General features: G+C 33.9%; 2 protein-coding genes across 2 annotated transcripts in view; both read right to left on the bottom strand.

The window, feature by feature from the left end:
* Positions 1-255: 255 nt before the first annotated feature.
* On the bottom strand, positions 256-2970 carry LOC110445494 (sec1 family domain-containing protein 1-like). The gene has a single exon (XM_021490160.1). The coding sequence runs from the start codon at positions 2945-2947 to the stop codon at positions 1043-1045; it is 1905 nt and encodes a 634-aa protein (XP_021345835.1). The 5' UTR covers positions 2948-2970; the 3' UTR covers positions 256-1042.
* A 5715-nt stretch (positions 2971-8685) lies between these two features.
* LOC110445495 (protein limb expression 1 homolog) overlaps positions 8686-21585 on the bottom strand; it is a 22740-nt gene continuing 9840 nt past the window's right edge. The window contains exons 2-4 of the mRNA XM_021490161.1: positions 13513-13676; positions 10108-10248; positions 8686-9445 (exon numbers count right to left, since the gene is read on the bottom strand). Coding sequence (XP_021345836.1) covers positions 9032-9445; positions 10108-10248; positions 13513-13676 — 719 coding nt within the window. The 3' untranslated portion in view covers positions 8686-9031. The remainder of the gene's footprint in view (positions 9446-10107; positions 10249-13512; positions 13677-21585) is intronic.

The raw sequence follows: 21585 nt of genomic DNA, 5'->3' as shown, positions 1-21585 counted from the left end.
TGCAGGCAAAATACTAGAGAATTCCACAGAGTTTTTGAATAAGTATGATACAGTTACCTCCCCTTAATTTCATTTTAGCTATAACTGTAGCACAATAGGGTCGGACCTCGTCTGTTTACCTGCAGGTACCTCAGTAATTTAAAGTGACAAGAATGTAATCCAACATGAAGTTCAGAGTTCAAATCCAGGTCTATCCTTGCTGAATTCTTACAATCAAAACACTAGTTAGTTTATTTCATTTTTGCATAAAAGTCCCAGAAATTATTTTTAAAAGCTATATTCAGGAAGCAAAAAAACAAAGTCTCCAACTGCGTTTATGTAGTGGTACGGGGGACCTCTTTAAGGAATACATTTTTTTTCAATCATCATACTATAAAAATTCCATAGAAGGGAAGCAGCTAATTATATAATATTTACTGATGTTATCAGACTGGTACATGAAGTTCAGAGAGAACCAATTCACTGCTGATTTAATTACACATAAATACTAAATACAACATTTTGAAAAGTTTTGTCACAAGTGCACATGATGTACACAATATAAGTATTGTTTCCTGAACTGTGTTTAACTTTAATAAAACCAATGTTGATTTGAGAGTTGATACACACAATTTAAGCAACTACATGAAGATGTTTACTGGTTCAAATTTTGTTAGCTATATTTAAACTCATAGAAATGTTCAATACTGAACAGTCAGTCAGTCAACGCATGTGATATAGGTAAACAATTAAATCTAGTAAAATGATCAATTCACTCACATTTCTTACATTCACTTATTTGACTGTCCTTGTTTTAAACTTTTTAAAAAAAAATTAGCACTACTCAATCAATGAATTCATACCTTAAATTTATTTGGGGAAAGTACTCAACACATAGGAATTTGAATTTTGTCAATACATGCGAAATAGTTACCCTAAAAATAAACTTACAATCATCCATAATCCAGTGTATTTTTAGTTTTAGGGTTAAATCTCGCAAATATTGACTTGTAATGAAGTTATCTTGAAGTTGATCACGAGTACAACAATAGCTTGCCTATAGCTATCCCATTTCCTGGCCTAGATGTCCGAGTTGTTTCAGGAACTGGGAGGCACTGGATATATCACTACATCCATACACAACCCTTCTCTGTCCCGCTGAACCAGACTTGGTCTTCACATAGTCCATCAAGTTCTGGTACTCTATATAGTTACCTCCCCCTACCACAAACACATATGCCTCCTGGAAAGGAGACTTATTTCTTGGTACTGATGATGCATCAGCTCGAAGAAGTTTCGGGTCGAAGTAACGGAAATCTTCCACATCTTGAAGCGATTTCATTTCCATTAATGCATCAATGATCCTCGTTGCAGGCAGATTGTGTTTCTTGATAACCAAGTTTTTCACTCCCTCCATGAAGAATTGTGAACCAGTTGTCATGAGTTTGGAGAACATACCAACAGTCTTTGTCCCTCCTCCCACATACTGACTAGGAGCGGCTGTCATTTTCGTGTACGCTTTCCATCTTCGTATGTAGGTGATCGGGGAAATGTCACAGTTAGCCCCCTGTAACGCTACACAATACTGGTCAATCTCTGCTTCACTCATTGGAGGCCCACATATCAGTGCAATGACAAAGAGCCTCACTTTGTCCTCAGGAGTCCCAGAGTCCGGATCAGATATCATGTCCATTAGAGACTTGTCCAATACCGCCTTACTCATCAGCTTTTCTTCTGTTTCAAAATACGCATCAAGTTTCCGTGCCTTGATTTGACCAAGTACTGCTGTGGCAATGTTGGTATGCATGTCAATCAAACGCTTCTTCTCCAGAAGCTCTGGAAGGTTGCTGACTGTCGATGTAAGCTTGGCTGTTGTGTCCGACAGTTGACTTATGGCAGATTCATCCTCACCCTCCAGTCCCATGACAGCTTTCAGTTTCTTAACCTCATCTTCCTGTGCCCTGTATGAGTCGAGTTCTTCCTGCACCGCTTCTGCCACCATTGGGAAGGGGCTACCCTTCTGTGCCTGCCAAAAGCGATCAGTAGGGTTTAAATCGTAACTTTTCTTCTTTTTCAACATTGCGCCACCTGGAGATTTAGCCTCAACAGTTTCTTCCACCTCAACTCTGTTAAGTTGTAAATTAAATACATCATGGGTCAGGGCCTGGTAAGTCCACGTGTGGTGAAGCATTGTAGCCAGGTCAAGATTACGGTCAAGTAAAACCAAAAGTGGCCGTTGAAAACTGAACTGACCAGTCTGTATACTGTCTGATGTGAAAAAGCTATTACGGGCATCGCGTAGATTTTCCCGGAGTTTTTTATCCAGTTTTTCCGCAACCATTTCTGCTGCATTACCTTTTGGACACCTAATGACAGGAACAACACCAAGGGTTACAAAAACACAGAACAAACTGTCCACAACCGTGTCCATTATAAACTCCATGTCTGTGTCCTTTACATCTCCCCTGTTTATGGCATAATACGATATGCTTTCCCTCTCCTGGTTTCGTAGTACGAACATGTCATCCTCAAGCGAAATAAAATTCAAATATTGGTCATAAATTTTCGAGACCTGGTGTACACAGTTTTGCTGAATGGCAGCACTAGCAATGTCCTCTAGTTTTTGACGTGGGACTGCTGAAATAAAATTCAGGAAATACGATTCGTATAATTGATTCCCAAAGTCCCTACACAGTCTTTGTATGTTGTCATCTGTCGGTAACACGAAATAAATAGCCGGCACATCGGGAATGGGGTCTCGATCCGAGTGAAGATTCAGATGGAGCGTTACTCCCATATCTCGAAGTTCTTTCACCGACATTAATGGTGAAATTATGTCCTGACCAAAACGATCGTACACAAGAACTTTCCATTGTGGTTCCGACGATGTGGCTTTCGTTGGAGGCTGATTAAAGTTGATCATACGCTTTAAAGCTTGGATTTGCTTCTCTCTCAGGGAGGAAGCCATCTTGGAACAGTGCTGACCTCGCCTGACGTGGCAAGAATGACGATAACCAAGGGGAGGTAAATCTTCTACTTTCGGTTTGATAGCTAAGCAAGTATTGTTACGTCGTTGTTAAAAGTTTATTGTAAAAAATTGTTTTCGTAATGTAAATTAACTACATTAAATGGTAACCGTCACAACTTGTTTAATTATAGGCACTTAATTTCAGTTTTTTTTTACTTATATAAGGTCTAGTAATTATTTAGCAGACCTACAAAAACATGGATTTTTAAATAATATTTTAATTAAACCAAATAATGTTCACTAAGGATTAATTATATCAAACCAACCAAAAAAGTCAACAATACCATTTTAGTTGAGTTTGTCAAAACATGAGTCAACACTGTGAATCTTAATTTAACAGTAAAGTTAACGATAAATGTTATAAATGTATCAAAATGACCATATCACATGGTCATCACACAATGATAAAAGGAATATATAACTTCCAGAATGTTTTTTTTAAATCATATGAAATTCTAACATTTAAACTGGCGGCGGCCAATTTTAATTTTTGATTTAATATAATAATTATGATTGCAGCATTTTTGCAAAAGATCCAAGTAAAAATTGCTTTATTCTTTTTGAACAGGGTGTCTGGGCCACTTTCATTTATCATATTCCTATGCCCTATCAATATGACCAGTTAAAGTGTTTGTTTATTGAAAAGGATGCTGATAAGGGATGCATTGATTCACTAGTCGTTTCATTAGCTTGTTTTTTTTGAGGTACGCTGTCACTCACCCATGCTAGTTTGCTTTCTGAGGTAGAATACAGTGTTTATTGATAAAACAATTAATTCAGAAGTTGAACCATATATATAGACTACTGTATATATACCAGGAAATGTTTAACTTTTGACTGCATTTATCATGACTGTGACTTTTGGTACACAGCATACCATACATAGAAATTCAATGTGAAGGGCAAAATTAATATTGGGAAAATATGGAATTTTCAGGTGAAGGACCTAAAGTTTAACAGTGCAGAAATTTCCTGGTACACAGTGTATTTATTCCAGAAAACTCATCTATAGAATGTGTCAGGTCAGGAACGACATCAAATTTGCTTATTCACAGAAGCGTTTTTGGAACTGCTCTGTGGCACAGTATCGGGATTACTAGGAACATCATCTACATACAATATCGAACAATGAAAACCAAAACAATTTCTACCTGTGGCAAGATGTGTTTTATTGGTTATTAATTTTGTTATATTATGCCAAATAACAAGTGAAGCTTTGTATATGTATATATAACTTACAAAAGCTGACGAGTACGTACCACGCATCATCATCACAATGACGACAAAATATTTAATAAACACATCTATAACGAACAGATATATCACATGCAACAGTAATGTACAAATCATATCAGCCCGGTAGTTTTTTGTCACATGAAAATACCATGCAAACTCAGTAGATTGCTGGAATTAAAATGGCAAACTTTTTTCACATTTCTTAAATCCATAATGCTGATTTGACTTTATGTGTAGTCTACGAATGTGATAAAGTCAATCATATACTTAAGGCTCTACCCTGTCGTATGATATTTTTGGGCGTGTTCAGTTCATCAACAAATGCAAAGCATCTTTAACAAATCATGCATTTAAAATGACATTGAAAATTTAGCTTACAACATCTACATAGATAAGCACTAGAATAAGAATGTTTAAATTAATTTCTGTATACATCAAAGTCTGATTAAACACATTTCATATTACATGTACGTTTTTTCCCATGAATATTCATCATCATAAATTTTGATCCAAATTTCAAGATGTCACCAAAAGGATAACAAAAATGTTGAAAAATTCTGAATGGAACTATTGTGTATGAATGATTAAGTGTATTAAAAATCTCAAAATTGCCATGGCACATTTAAGAGATTCATTAAATAACTCCTTTTCCTTTTTCCGACCAGAATAATATAAGGTGTATACAGGAACAACTTACCATATTGGAATATTTGTCACAGTTATGCTTGTTATAGATACAGGTTACTTTTCAATTTACAGATAATATTCTTTCAAAATATCTAAATATTTAAAAAAAAAAATGAATGTATTTTTTTTGTAATCTATGTTTCTATATAACACAACCGAGAAACAATATGCACACATAGAAATACTTTTACAGCAAATTTAATTGTACTTTAGAAAAAAACAATGTGTTTTTTTTAATGTCAGCATTTCATTTTGCAAAATGATGACTTATTATTACATAATTGTGAACTACACCAACTAGTATTATCATATCTTGAAAATAATGTTAGGTTATCTCCCCTTGTATAGAACGACGATAATATATTTTATTCAATCTATTATTTGACAACATAAATCTGCGATGACAACAAAGCAATTTTGAAAATATGCTTTATACTTAAAACAAATGAATGTGAAAATCCAGCAAACTTACGAGACAAAATACATTAAGACACGACCAGCACGATTAAAATCAGATCTCCGTTTCCAGACCATCAACATATACTGGGGAATGAAAATTACGACTACTATGTACACAAATTATAATTATGACAACTTTGATCCATGAAACTATTACCCTTTACACTGTACTGTTGCTACTACGGTAATATTACAAGCTTAGTATTGCACTTAAATAGAGAGATAAACATAAACAATATGCTCGTACCCCAAACAGGAACAATCTCATAAGTTAAACCTAGCATCAGATTATTTTCTCTTTAATACACAAGAGTTGAGATAACGCTCTCACACAAGTAGTTAAACACATCTCACAAACATTCTCTTTGAAACCATAACAAAATGGACACCATTCTCAATATATATATACTAGTACATTGGCGAGCACAATTTAGAAAGTATGCTGCCAAGTTATCACATATTATTCTAACTTTTAGGGGTACGAGAAAACAAGCAATTTTACTCTGGTTATGATCGATACACCTCTTTATCTTGGTATCTGGATGAAATCAAGTAATGTAAAGGTCGTTTATTTTTGTGGGGTTTCATTTTTCACAATTTTTGTAGGGTTCTATTTCTTGTAATTTTCATACTGTAACAATTTTCAACGAAAAAAAACAATGCATGAAATTATGAGCAAATTAACTAAATCCTTACAAGAGCACTTTGTGTCATGGCCACTAGACCTGATATCTGCTAAAAATTGATTCGACAAAATTGAATATTTTCTGCAAATCAGCAAAAATTTGGGACCCCCCCAAAAAAGAAGACTTTTACAGAATCCTAGGCTCTGCTCAGTATCGTCAGAGCTTAATTTAAAAGATATCTTCCTTTAACCAAGACATTTCTGTATATCAACACATGGGGTAAGAGACTATAATGAACACTTAGTTACCTTGGTTACAACACTGATAAGCTACAATAAGGATATAAAGACAATGTAAAGACTGACAAGCTGATATAAAGATGACAACTTCCTTATTTAGTACAGTTTTTTAAGAAAGAGCTCCGGAATATTGTTTTCAAACTGTTCATATGTGATTTTTTTTTTTTCAAATTCTTCTGCAACAAATTATAAAGAATTACATGTATAATGAAAGTACGAACAGTTACTTAGAATAAAATTTGTTTCACTGAAAAATTATGAAATTGACCCGACAAATAACATTTCATTGTAAACAGATATCTCTGGCCCTCACAATCAAAGACATAAATTTGTTCATTTTTCACCAAATTACTATAAACTTCCTCTGAATCACAACAGATAACATGGAAGAAATGAGATGTTGGCTATAAATATGGAAATATGTACAAGAATTTGAATATATGTACCAGGTATATGGAAGCCCTTTCAGAAAAGTATTTCAGGTAAAATAAAATCTTTTGCAAAAAGTTGATAGCTGTTAGATGTATTACCGGTATTAAATGAGATACTGGAGGAAAAAAAAAAAAATGATATATCACATAATAATAATCAATTGTAGAAATTAAAGAAAAATGGCGAAGACAAACTTTGAATTTATAAACCAGTGACTGTTATGTGAAATGTTACTGCTGTCATCTTGAATTTCTATAGGGTATACATGTAATTAATTATTTGAATCCATTTTGTTCATCCACACACAAATGGCTTCAAACATTGATTTTTTTTTCTCCTGAATTTGTTTTCTTATTTGCTAGATAATATCAGAAGTATAATTCAATTTATTCCCACTGGAAAATGTGTTAAAACATCAAGACTTTGAAAATTTCTCTGTAGTTTTATAATTGACTTCCTGTTTAAATGCATTTCATATAAGTAATAGTCAAAATAAATAAATGAGAAAAATAGCATAAGATTGATAAATATACAGTGTTTTTGTAATGTTTCCACATTTTAAAAGACTCGACATGAGTATTTCAAATTGACGCTGTACATTGTATGATGACACTGAACGTTGAAACAAAACGAACATACAACGCGGTGACAGGAAAAACGCACAGAAAAATCACTGGAGCTCAGAATACATCGTTCATAACACTGTATGAGAGTAAGTTGTTAGAAAAGAAATATATCTATCTATAAAAATATACTTTCTATATAATACTTCGGTATCAACTATATAAACTACGCAAGGGTTTGTATATTTACAATTTTTATGACTTTCAACCCCTGTATAGTTACAACAACAAACTGTTATCATTTATGCTGGGATTAACGTTCAATTCCCCCCGATCAGACTTGAAAAGGTATTTGGTCATCATCCAAACCACATAGGTTGGTTGTAAGTATGTACTATGGTTTTCTCTCATAATTAACTCATTCACCCCTGAAATTTCGTAATGAACTATTCCAACCTTTGAATAGGAAGAGTTCAAATGTGTCCTCAGGGGTGAATGAATTAAACCCTGATCAATGTGCTTTTATCTGGGCCAACAAAAATGGTTAATGCAAGTCGGGAACCTTGTTTCATAATTGTTATAAGATAAATAAAGGTTGATATTTTTAAGCATTTTCGGACTTAAAATGATGAATTCTAAATTTCCAAAACATGTTTTTGGTTTAAACAATCGTAAAGCTTGACTGACCTACAGTGGCCGGTAATGTCTGCATGACAACCATATAAATGTAGAACAAAATGTCAATTAATGTTTGTCCAAAACAAATGAGCATTTTAAATCCACAACTAGGAATAAGCAGTTAGGTAAATGAACATTTATATGAGTACCGTAAATTAAAAACAAATTTCCGATTAGAACATGTTAATCCTTTCCATGAGCCAATATAAAAATGATTCCATGTACGATTTAATCTACAGGATATATTGCAAACATTCCATAGTTACATATATTAAATAGATATTTTGCATGATTTTAGAAAAAATCTTAACATGTTTTAAAACCAATGATTAGATACTTCTTACTACTCATAGTTAACTGTAACACTTGTAACTGACAAAGTATTTAGTTTCATCTTTCCCAAAACATTTATTTTCCAGTTACTAAGAACTGAACATACATAGAAATGGTCACATTTACAATTCTGATGTATATGACAGAAGAAAACCTTCATATAAAACAAAAGATCTTATAAAATTGGTGGTACAGTCTGTTGATTTTTGGCAAACTTCATTTTGTAGTAACACAACACTTAACAAAAAATCTCATTATCTTTGGAGCGTATAGTATAACTATCCATTTGGAACTTTTAAGTTAATAAATAAAACTTAACTCATTCACCCCTGAAGACACATTTGAACTCTTCCAATACAAAGATTGGAATAGTTCATTACAAAATTTCAGGGGTGAATGAGTTAAATATAATGTACATACAAATGTAGAAAAAGGTATTTTGTATCCAAAGTGTTTACTTGGTATTAATAAAAAAAAAAAAATGGTTACTCAACAGTTTTCATCAAATATATTTGGAGTACATATTTATGTTCGTAAAAAAATATTGTTTAAATCATTTCCTAATTTGACAACCTTTCATAATACAACTATGCTTTAAAATGAGTACACACAATTATTACTTTTTGTCTTAACATGCCTTAAATGTTGGATAGCTTTAGAGATGATCTCTCATGAAAAGCATATTATATATATTTTGACTCAATAATCTTTTCATGCCATGCTCTCTGGGGGACCGATCTGACTTAATGCCAGAACTAGAATGTCTCTCTTCTCCTTGAAGAACCGTAATTCACGTCCTGCTAATCTCGCACTTTCCAGTTCTTTTTCTGAGATTTCTAATTCGCGGCTGATGACACCTTCCACTTCTTGTTCCCGTGCTATCCAATCGAGTGCCATTTGTGAGCGCATGTCGTCGTCCAGAGCACGGTGCGAGTAGTGTGCCAACACTTCCTGTCGAGAACAGTTGCGTTCACGCATTGCCTTCAGACTGCCGTTCCAGTGGAGAAGTTGAAAAACAGTCATGAGTTCTTGGAATTCTAACATAGTGCGGCCCTTATTGGCCTCCAACATAAAGCGAAAAGCACCAATCCCTGTGGCTGGGTTGTCTGCCTGCTCCGGCGCTCCCTGTGGGGAAGAAAGGGAAATTAAATTTTTAATCTTTAATTCTACAAACAATCAAATGTGTCTTTTACTGTTTAATCCTTTCACCACTATCGACCATAATGGACTCATCCAGATCAATGCATGGAAGTGTTTACTGAAGTTGTGTAGGGGTGAAAGGATTAAGGACAAAGTCGTAACTTTTGGAGAAAAAAATCTTCATTTCAAGTGTGCAGACATATCTCCTAGGTTTGAGGGTGGTATTGTTACATGTTACATAAAATTAGTTTAAATCCCATCATCAAACTACAATGTAGAGTGCATGCACATTGATCTAATACTCATATAAACCACTCCATTACCTTAACTCATTTACCCCTGAAGAATTATTTTGGAATAGTTCATTATGAAATTTCAGGGGTGAATGAGTTAACATGCATTTGTACCAGTATACATCTTCTATGTTTTTAGATTTTATATGAATTAAGTTCAAGTCAGGTCAAAAGTCAAATACGGTGACCTACTTTAAATTTTACACTAATACCCTTCGTCTTTGCCAGCTTCAATTGTGTCGCTGTACCAGTATTAATGTTCTCTCAGAATTGTTTATTGAATAGTTTTGAATCCAATACACATAGAGATTTAAAGGAATGTATTTTTAGAAACGTGTCACCCAAAGAGCTCACCTGGAAAGATCCAGCGGCATCATGGACAGCGTGGTCCACGAAGTCGTCCGTGATCATGCGCGACGGGTGCTCGTTAAATACTGAATTCATCAGGGCTATTTTGGCGGCACTCCTTCTGGCTTCTGCCTTCGTGGGACAATGCTGTAAATATAACAGAATAATGACACTCAATATATTCTATAGAACGTTTGTTTTCAGACAGAGAACATTCAGGATCCCTGTTACACTAGTGCGGGCAAAACACTATAGAGAATTCAACTGTAGTTTTTCTTACATACGGTAACCTCCCCTTAATTTCAAAATCCTGGATATAAATGGAGTACAACTAGACCAGGGTTCTACTGTTAAGCAGGAAGCTCATAGTAATGTAATGGTTCTAACTCCTGGTCCAGCCCTGTTGCATTTTGCACTCAAGAGTTCTTTAGCTGATATTTTTTTGTTCATTTCATCTTATAATTTTCCATAAAAGTAACACAAGATAATTTTTTCTTTTCAAGTTTTATCAAAGCCACAATCATGATTAAAAAAAAAAAGAATCACATGCTTAATTACATCTTAGCTAGCCAAGTGTTCGCTTCGTTTACACTCCACTTACAATGGAGTGTATACGAAGCGAACACTTGGCTAGCGAAGATGGCTTATGAACCCTCTATAAATCCAATTTTCATCTAGGTTCTTTTTACAGTATTTGAAAACTGTCAACTCTGTATTTGTATCAAAGTTTTACTTTATACACAAACAATGTGCGTATTAAACATATCGCAACATTCCAAGACCGACTGGTCCCTTTGTCAAGCTATGACTGAGTGAGCGATTTGTACAGTTTGAAACTTTGCGATGCGTTTAATACTTAAATTGTTTGTGAATAAAGTCAAAATTTGATTGGGTTCCCATGAAGACACCATCAAAAAGAGTAAAAGGAGAGGAAAGGAAAAGAGTTTTCTGTACAGATGTACATGAGTTCACAGTAAATGTTGGTCAGTTTAGACTGAGCAACTTGTCTAAAGAAAACCCTGTATAACAGGGAAACCTGCACAAACCAGAAACCAAGAACCTGTGTAAAATGCTTTTCCTGCATTATGTCAGTCCCTGTGGCATTAGTTTATTAAGACTGTATTTGAAATAATTGGTATATGCACATGTACAGTAAATCCTTGATATACTGCCACCATTTTGATGTTATAAAAAGGTTTGGCAATATAAGCTGAATGCGATAAAGGAATTGTTAAGAAAAGGAGAGAGAAACATTGAAATACTTTGACATGAAGTGAAGCGGCAAATAAACTGAAAAGCATAATATCAAAGACTTTATTCTAAAGGAGGGCATTATACCATTGTATTGTTGTAAATTAGAGGCATCAAATGAAGTTTTTTTCTGTAAATGAGGGGCATTATATCAAGGTTTTATTGTTAAAAGGAGGCAGTATATCAAGGTTTTACAGTAAACAGGAGGCATTATATCAAGGTTTTACTGTAAACAGGAGGCATTATATCAAATGTTTACAGTAAACAGGAGGCATTATATCGAGGTTTTACTATAAACAGGAAGCATTATATCAAGGTTTTACTATAACCAGGAAGCATTATATCAAGGTTAAACTATAAACAAGAGGCATTATATCAAGGTTTTACAGTGAACAGGAGGCATTATATCAAGGTTTTACTGTAAACAGGAGGCATTATATCAAATGTTTACAGTAAACAGGAGGCATTATATCAAGGTTTTACTGTAAACAGGAGGCATTATATCAAGGTTTTACTGTAAACAGGAGGCATTATATCAAGGTTTTGCTGTAAACAGGAGGCATTATATCAAGGTGTTGCTGTATGGCCAAGCCACACATTGACTTTAGTTTATCAACGACTCCAATCTCAAATTATCAATGCAATACGTACACTGAACATTACAATCTAATTACAAAGCATAAAAACAAGTTTTAAACGACACCAAAGGCATTTTATAGTTATAAGGTATACTGTTTACCACCACAGAACAAAGGCTGTACAAAGCTACCGTTTACAATCATTTAAATCTAGACATACATAAATGTACTTTAAAAATAAACAACCGACAATTACCTCCCTTTTTTTGCTTTAACGATCATATAAGTTAAAGGAAATTTGTCTCAAGGCAATCAGAAGATAATTACGGCCTCCATTAGACCTGATTATCATATAATTACCTTTAACGGGAATAAATACTGGGTGAGTTATTTCATTAATTACCACACGATGAATGTCAATAGGATTTCCTGTAGTTATTCAACCGAAAAACAGTCAGCAAAAAAAAAAAAAATCTTTTACCACCTAGTTCTAAAACAAACTTGGTCAGCTGTTAACAAATTTTCTGCATATTTTAACAACTAATTGTTCAACTCCTTTGATCAAAATGTCCTTTAAATTTGCTAAATTGCAGATTTAATTTCAAGGTTTCTTCCTTACAGACTGATATTGAAAATACGTCAAGAAAAATATATATGTGTAGCAGAATTGGACTGTGTTGATTATTGAAGACCAGGTAACTCAACTGGTCCGGGGTTTGAATCCAATTCTGGCCATGCATATTTAATTTTACTGTTACAAAAGTTAACTGGGTAACTTTTTTCTAAACATTATCTTCGGGTTGGTAAGTATGGATTATGAGAAGTTCTTTATACACAACCGATAAAATGTTCTGTGACGTTTCGATGACTAGTACAATAGTTGTTATATATGTACCGAAATGACTCAATTCAGCCACGCTTTGTTAACACTTGGTCAATCACATGTTTTTTTCTGCGTGGCATGGTCTGTGATTGCAGATTTATTTATCTGGGACTCCGACTGTTTTCTTTCTGATCAGGGAAACTACCTTCTTGGGTTTCTGTGTCATTCTGGGTAATATTTTTTTTCTCATTTTTTTTTCATAGATCGATACTGGTTTATAATTAAATATCATGGTCTGCCTTGGATCAAAATTTTCAAAAAGGGTGGGACTTCTAGCACTGGTACCATAAATCTATTATGGTTTCCCTATTTTCATGCCTGCAATGATCTTGACATATTCCAGGGGTGCAGAGAACATAAGTAAGATTTAATACCTGAAAATTTGAGGAAGGGTTTTAGATGGCCTGAATTTCATCTATGCATGTCTTTTCCTATATAGAACAGTGGCAGATCCAGAGACCTATCTGGGGGGTGGGGGGGTTTCAAAATTTGTAGGGGGGTTTCCATGTGGGGAAAAATTGAGGAAAATGGTGAAAATATGTGATTTTTAAAGAAAATTCTGGTTTCCTGAAGCCCAAAAAAACCCTCTGGATCCGCCACTGTAGAATTCAATTTAAGCATTAGCAAGTTGGTGAATGGGTCAATAAATCAGTAATTGGACATTTACTGATCATGTTAAAGCCGGCATACAATACGAACCTGAAAACTACCGAAGCAGCTTCCCCCAGGAAGTGAGACATAACACACATAGGGAGGCGTGGCTGAGGGTTGGGACTCGTACACAACTAGGGCTCCATTCTTCAGGTCTGCCCCACGATCCTGTTTCATCTGCCAGAACTCTTGTAATGCTTCCACCACATTTACTGTAAACAAAACATGTGAAAAACAAGGTTACTTAACATGTGAAAAACAAGGTTACCTAAAATGTGAAAAACAAGTTTATTTAACATGTTAAACACAAGGTTTCTAATTAATGTGTGAAACACAATCTTACTTAACATGTGAAACACAAGTTTATATAACATGTGAAACACAAGGTTAATTAATATGTGAAACACAATCATTACCTAACAGGTGAAACACTAGCTTAAGGTTAACAGAATTATTTTACTTAACAGGTGAAAAATAATGTTACTTAAAATAGAAACATCAGAGATCTAGAAAAACATCAGACATATAATTCAAATATCAAATCAAAGTTTTGTCTTGAAAAATTCCAGGCATTTGCAAATTGTTTGATGAACATATTGCTTAGAGGTGGCCATGGAAAGCACCTGGTATTCATCTCAATAACATTTATCATACTTGCATTCATCAAGAAACAAGACATGTTATTTATGTATGTGTAGTTTTCTATTCTTAAATTTGAACTGAATTCCGAAAAATCAATTCAAATCATAACTGTTTTGATCTAGGACAAAATTTCATTAATCAATCTGTTCACAAAATCTTTTGAAAAATACAACTTCAGGATATAGAAATTCTTGTTCAGTTCAATGAAGCATAGGTATGATAACAAAATATATTGGAACCGTTTTGATTAATACACAAGTCAGTGTAAATAAACGTAAACCAAATTAATACGTGTGAACTTTGTCCTTATACACATCTACATATTCTTTTTCAATCAAACTGAAGCCTTAGATTGTAACGTGTCATTCCTACTGTCATTTTATTGTAGTTGGGTACTGAAATGGATCGTTTTAATGTATCGGCGAAATATCTGGAATGTCATCATATACATTAATGAAGATACTTCAAATAAATATTGATAAATTACTTCCAATATATATCCATGAAAAAGCTATTAGGAAGGCAAAACACACGAAGAGTCTTTTTTCCAGTTTTCACCTATTTCTATGGGCCAGTTATATATTAATTACTATAAATCTGTGTTTCTCTTTTTTTTCCCCAGATATTAAAAGCCATTTCAATTTTGAATTTAACATAATTCCGGGATAATACAGGTTTTGAATGAAACAGCTTTTGTTAAAAGTTAAAGTCATTCATTTACAAAACATTTTTTAAAAGTTCACAAGTTTAAGAAATATATCTGTGTGAAGAGATAAATGGCAGAGTTTTAATGTATAATTTTGTATGGCTAGCATATATATATAGCTTAAAACATATAAACAGACATCCACGAAAGAAATTAATATGTTATTGCAATAAAAAAATATATTTATTTTATGATAAACTGTATAAAAACCATGTTAATAGCTTCACGGGAGGTAAATTGTGTGTGTATCACACCTAACCCTTGAAAGTTTCGCTAGCATTCGTGTGAATTACACTGTCTACTCAAAATATTGAGCGAGATATTTTTTTTAAATAAGTGGCATCGTTGTTATAATTATGGAAGCTCCAGCTCACACAATCTTTATAAGAGAGATAATGCACAATCTATAAAGATATCTTGTGATTTGATATTTTTGTGTATTATATATGAAGGTGTAAACACGAGAAGCATGTATGATATATGCTCTGTCACCATTTTGAGATGTACATTGTATGTTTCAAATATGGTATGTTACAAAATAAGTTTGTATTTTGTAGAAACTGTTTTGTGAACCAATAAAAACAACAATCTGGTCGGGTGGTGTAGTGGATAGCGCACTTGCTCTTCACCAAGGCGGCCGGGGTTTGATTCCCCAATCGGAAGTGAAAAGGTTGGGGTCACCTGCCCGACCACATGGGTTTTCTCCGGGTACTCCGGTTTCCTCCCATACTAAGACCCCCCACGCGCTAACATCCGGGCCAACAAGAGTGATTGATATAAGTTGAAATACCCTGTTTCATAATTGTTCTTAAATAAATAAATTTTATATAAAAAACAACCCAAGACAGCAAATTTAAGCATTCAGTCTGAAATATACAAATCCAAAGATGTGGTCAATACCAAAACAATCATAAAATAGCTTTGCCCAAGAGAAAAAAATTGAAGACGGTCCAATGCTCTATATATAATGTATAGAGATAGTTGTTTACAGATAATTTAGATTGAAGTATTTAGGAATCATTAGTCCCAGATCAAGTCACCAAGTAAATTACAATACAATTGTATAGATGTCATTTGTAAATACATGAATGAGTAATTCTGATCCTATAGATCTCGGGAAGATACCACTTAAAGTAAGAAACTCCACCTTACACAATTATTCCAACAGGAATGTCCGCATTAAAGCTATATATAAGCCTTTAAAAAGACCATTCTAAGAATCCAAAGCATTTTAATCACCATAAAAAACATTTTCTTTCATTTCGTGATCACCGTTTATAGTACACATGATATAGGTAAGGAGATAATTGTTTAGATATTTTGTCAGAGTGAATCGAATGTCCCTAATACCTGACTAAACCAGAGACTCGATTTCTTGAAAACGATACCGTAGTTGCTTCGAGTGTACAGTCACTACTAGGTGGTCATTTAATGTGACATAGAGATTTACAAGTCAATAAGCCCCTATGGCGTACAGTTTAAATGTTAATGTAAAGTATACGCCCTGTAAGAATATGTTTAATGCTATCAAAATCTATGATATAATAATTGCGTGTTTGCGAATTAAATTCAAACAATCAAAATCTTTAATTGAAAATGGTAAAAACTCTTGCATCAATCTTCAACTGAAATGATTTTTGAACATTTTTAAACGGAGATAATCTTACAATAAATATTCAATAACTGAAAGCATTCCTAACTCTTAGTCTTCAAAACAAAAAAAATATGTGCTCAGTCTGATATGACACCATTTATTTTACCTGTGATAATAACATTTGATAACTTACGACATTTGAACTTATATGTTTTACCAGTATGCATGTTTTAACTCATTTACCCCTGAACACACATTTGAACTCCTCCAATTCAATGGTTGGAATAGTTCATTATGAAATTTCAGGGGTGAATGAGTTTAAAGTTTAACGGGGTGCTTTGGGGATCCCTATCCCACTGCAGACAAAAACTGGAGAACTCCACTGTATGATTTTTGTGTTTATATAATGAGGATTCATCTTCCCTCTTTCTCATATGAGTTTTTGAGGGGAAAAAAAAGTTTTGAATGCATATAATTAAAAAAAATTGACAGTAGTACAGGAATCATTAATGTAATTATAAATTACATAGGATTGTCAACTTTGGTTTTTACACTAATTATTCAGAGCACTTTTTCCAATTATTTTTTTAACATTATTTACACTTCAAAATGATATAATAAATATTTGTATCACTATAAGATGCTAATAAGACTTTGAATTGTTTGGGTCTGGAGAATCGTAAGCCAGTGATGGAAGTATTGTGTTTTATTAAGTGCCAAATAAACACCACAGCTGACTACTAGTACAGGAATGTCAGATACCTGTGGTACGGTGGGCTATTATTAATACTGTATTTGTCCTAATTAGTACCCTGGGTGCTTGAAAACTTTGCTGAAAGAGCGCTTATTAAGATGCAGCAAAGCGTACGTAAGTTATGACAGCTGATCATGTGTGTAAAGGTGACGTATACATGTACATAACTGTCGTACACATTTAATTATAATCAGCACCGCAAGGTGGAACTTTTTATTGCTTCGATCTATACATAGAACATGATTTAAACATAACATTGCAGTTTCTTATTATAGTTTAACTCATTTACCCCTGAAATGTCATAATGAAATATTCCAACCTTTGATTTGGAAGAATTCAAACATATCTACAGGGGTGAATGAGTTAACTTCATCTTCGTATTATGCTTTACTTATATTAAGCATATAGCACTATATATATTTTGTTAACCAGAGCTGGTCAGGACTGAGTACTAGTGTGTGTTGGAAAAAACAGTGTTTTTATCATTTCAATAAATGCCAAAGGGAGGGGTGGGGTGTTTATAAGTGAAAGGGTGCTAATTACAGTATATATGGTAAGACAGTCTGGAGACATGGAGAAATTTAGATTAAATTCTTCAGTATTCAAACGTAACAAAACCTGCATGTTTACCTGTAGAGCTATTGAAATTATTCACCTGTATAGATATAGGGAATTTATCTCCTTTTATACTTCCGATAGATTTGATACCTAGTGTGCGGGAGGCGATATCTATTACACAGGTATAATACTGAAGTGAAAAGATATATTACGTCATCAAGTTAACGGCATTTATAACCATGTATAATACATGAAAGCTAATCTTTAATGAATATTGATATATATTACAAAATGTATTTTTCAGAATATCAGACATCAGACACCATAAATATTTCAAAATGATGCATTTTCAGATTGGTCGAGTGGTTAACACTCCGGCCTTTCAAGCAGGTGGCTGGGGTTCGATCCCCGAAGTCGCCGTACGCATCGAATATTAGAGAAAGTGTTTTTCTCCTGCCCACACAACTCCAACAACCCAGGTGTAGTATAAAATGGTCTGAGGTGGGTGTTGCGGTATCTGTGCTGTAGCATTCAAGTGAGGTGGCACTATAAATGATACCGTGGAAACACGGTCCCACTACAAACAGAACACAATACATCTCCAGAACACATACAGGCATACACACATAGGGAGATATTAGCCAGGTGGCATAGTAGTTAGCGCCTGATAAGGCAGCTCCTGCAAATTCCTCAATATTGTATTGATTAATATATATGCTAATTGTATTGACTGTATTAAAATTGTATATCTATGTACTGTAAAGCGCTTTAGAGTGGCTTAAAAATTATGTTAGCTATGTATTACGCTATATCAAATGTTGTATATTTTATTTATTTTATTTTATATTTTGCATCGCTGTCAAGACTTGCCATTGCCTGAAACATGTAGCATGAAATACTATTACGATTCACACACAAATAGATTATTAATATTACAATGACATAATGCCTACAAAAAATATGGATGTATATCAAAATAAATTTGAAGGAAGGCTGAACCATATGCTTAACTTATGATTTGATGGGATCAACATTCAGTTGTCATTTATGACCTTCATCCTTAGCTAGCTGTAGTGGCAAGGTCAAAACAGAGGTCATTATGAAGGTTGTAATGATGTATAGGGCTGTCACAATATATCGGAACACAGGTATATCGCAATACATGTGTATATCTTATCGTACCACAATACAGAGATGAAATATTGCTGTATCGCAATATTTTTCAAAAGCGTATTTTTATGTATCTGCTTGGTGTTTTAACTTTGCAAATTACTACAAATTCTAACACATATTCCATTAAACATGAAGCAGGCGTTTAATAGTTCAAATTTTTTAATCGATAATTGGTTTGACAAAAAAATTACAAGTATATACAGGTACCGTCACACTGTAAAAGATTTTTACTTTCGCTGGGATTAAATTTTGACAAGTCCCATTACATATGTACTAAGAAATATGACGAATCCCACAGGGAAAAGTATAAGTTGAGGACTCAAATATCCCAAATCCCAAAAGTTCCTGGACAATATATAACTAACATTATTCATTTTTACTTTTGTTGCTGTCAAATGATCATGTTTCTTTCATAATTAAATGCTTGTATTTCCCAATTAAGCCACTTTACTGTATATATATCAAACAGATATATATGTAGCCATTTGTCAGACTGTCATGGCATCTTGAAGTTCACTGACAGGAAGAAACAGGAATTATTAACTTAGATTATATAATAGCATATGCATAAATGTATATGCATAAATAATATCGCTGGTTTTTTTGTGTGAACATTTTATTCAACATTCATGAGTATTTTTTTTCTTTTCGGTCTCCTAGACACCTACACATTGGTTTCAGTAACACAGCTTAACATCTATAATAATCTAGCTATCCAAGGAAAATGCCTCCTAATTTTTGCTGACTGGCAATTTTGAATATTTGAAAAGTAAAAATAAATTGTTTTAATTGACACTTCAGTGAAAGGACTCTAAATACCGAAAATCCAGTTTGAAAAAAATACTTGTCTGTCCCTAATGGCTCTAAGATCTTGTCCAGAAAACACATTTAAATTCTTAATTAATTAAATTACATAAAATAATTTCTCGACTTCTTCCACTAAGTTTGAAACCCATATTAATATATATATATATAATTTCCTATGGGCACAAAGATAAATGCTGAACTCATTTTTAGCCTGGAGCTTATAATTATAAAACATTGACAACCACAACAGATGGCTTGATCAAGCCTATAGCCATCAAATTCATTCATACAAAGTATGTGCGTATAGGCGAGAAAAGTTTGAGCTTCAAGGAGAATTAAAATCACAACAAATTAAGTCAGTACGACCTTCAGAATCGTCAGTTTTTCAGCATGGACTTCAGTAATTTTCAGAGCTAATGGGTAATGAATAATTTGACCTTGATGTCAAAATTGTGAATTAAATTTGGAGCTTTCAGTGAAAAGTTCACATGAACTGGTATTTAAACCATGACCTTTGCAGATTGTTGGTAAATGGGGGAAAACCATGTCAGATAAACATATATTTGGCTCGGCCTTAGATTCTGTCTGCTTGTCTCTTTATGGAGATGATGGTAGAAGCGTGAAAGAACAATGGAGCCGTGGAGAAAAGGAATGTCAGTACGACAGTTATACATCAATGGTAATAACTATCATTATCATCCGAACTGATCTGGCACAGCTGTTAACGCGAAGGTTCCAGCTCAATGAACTGGAAGCATGGAAGACTCTGGAAGTATTACACTAGTGTAACACATGTAGCCTAGTGGCTCAGGTTTAATAACATATTCATATAATAAAGCAACTTAAGAGGTTTTCTTTTGCATGGTTCAATAAATCTTTTCAATTCTATAAAAGTTTTACGTTTTTTTTGAAATTTAATGGCTGTTTAATGAACTAGTGTATCTTTGGTATCAGTTTTAGATACATGACTGACTATAAACATGTGATGATTGTCGACAGGAAGGCGTGAAGATGTTAAACAGCCGATATATATCCTGATCATCATAAACCTAACAGTCTACAACAACAGGGACATGGCTTCCCATATATAACCTGAATAGCAGGGACATGGCTACCCAAATATAACCTGAATAGCAGGGACATAGCTACCCATATATAACCTGAACAGCAGGGACATAGCTACCCATATATAACCTAAACAGCAGGGAAATATAGCTTACCATATATAACCTAAACAGCAGGGACATATAGCTACCCATATATAACCTCAATAGCAGGGACATATAGCTACCTATATATAACCTGAACAGCAGGGACATAGCTACCTATATACAAGAGGCCCATGGGCCTTAACGGTCACCTGATATATTTATACAGAGAGTTGATTTTTGTTTTTAACATGAACAGAAATATTATTCCAAGTGACAAAAAACAACAACACCCACCTTATTCAATATCTAGCATGCAGATTTAAGACTGAAAAGTATTTGAAACTAGCACCTCTGATTCTAAACAAGGAAAATGAAGAAATTTTATTTTAGCACACAGACTCCATTGGGCCCCACCCTACAGCCCTTGGGGGTAGGGATGGCTCAAAATTTACAAAGTATCAAACTGTCAACTTCGGGTTATAATTCCAATCAGGTTATCAACATGTATATTATTATATTCAAAGTATCATTTGCCATTATACACCATAACAAATTTGCCCCCCCCCCCCTCCTTCCCCAGGGGGAAACGCGAAACCCAAGGGTCATGAAATTCACAAAACTGGTAAAGCACCTTTAGACCCTTCCATCTATGAAGAGTATTTGATTCTACCATATCTGGGTCTTGAGAAGAAGATTTTTGGAATTTCAGTCAATTCAACCCTTTTTGGCCCCACCC

This window comes from Mizuhopecten yessoensis, unplaced genomic scaffold (assembly GCF_002113885.1).
Source record: "Mizuhopecten yessoensis strain PY_sf001 unplaced genomic scaffold, ASM211388v2 scaffold2307, whole genome shotgun sequence".
Classification (NCBI taxonomy): domain Eukaryota; kingdom Metazoa; phylum Mollusca; class Bivalvia; order Pectinida; family Pectinidae; genus Mizuhopecten; species Mizuhopecten yessoensis.
This window is presented reverse-complemented; position numbering and strand designations above follow the sequence as displayed.

Coding starts and splice junctions, on each gene's coding strand:
- LOC110445494 (XM_021490160.1), bottom strand. CDS start 2,947: ATGGCTTCCTCCCTGAGAGAGAAGCAAATCCAAGCTTTAAAGCGTATG.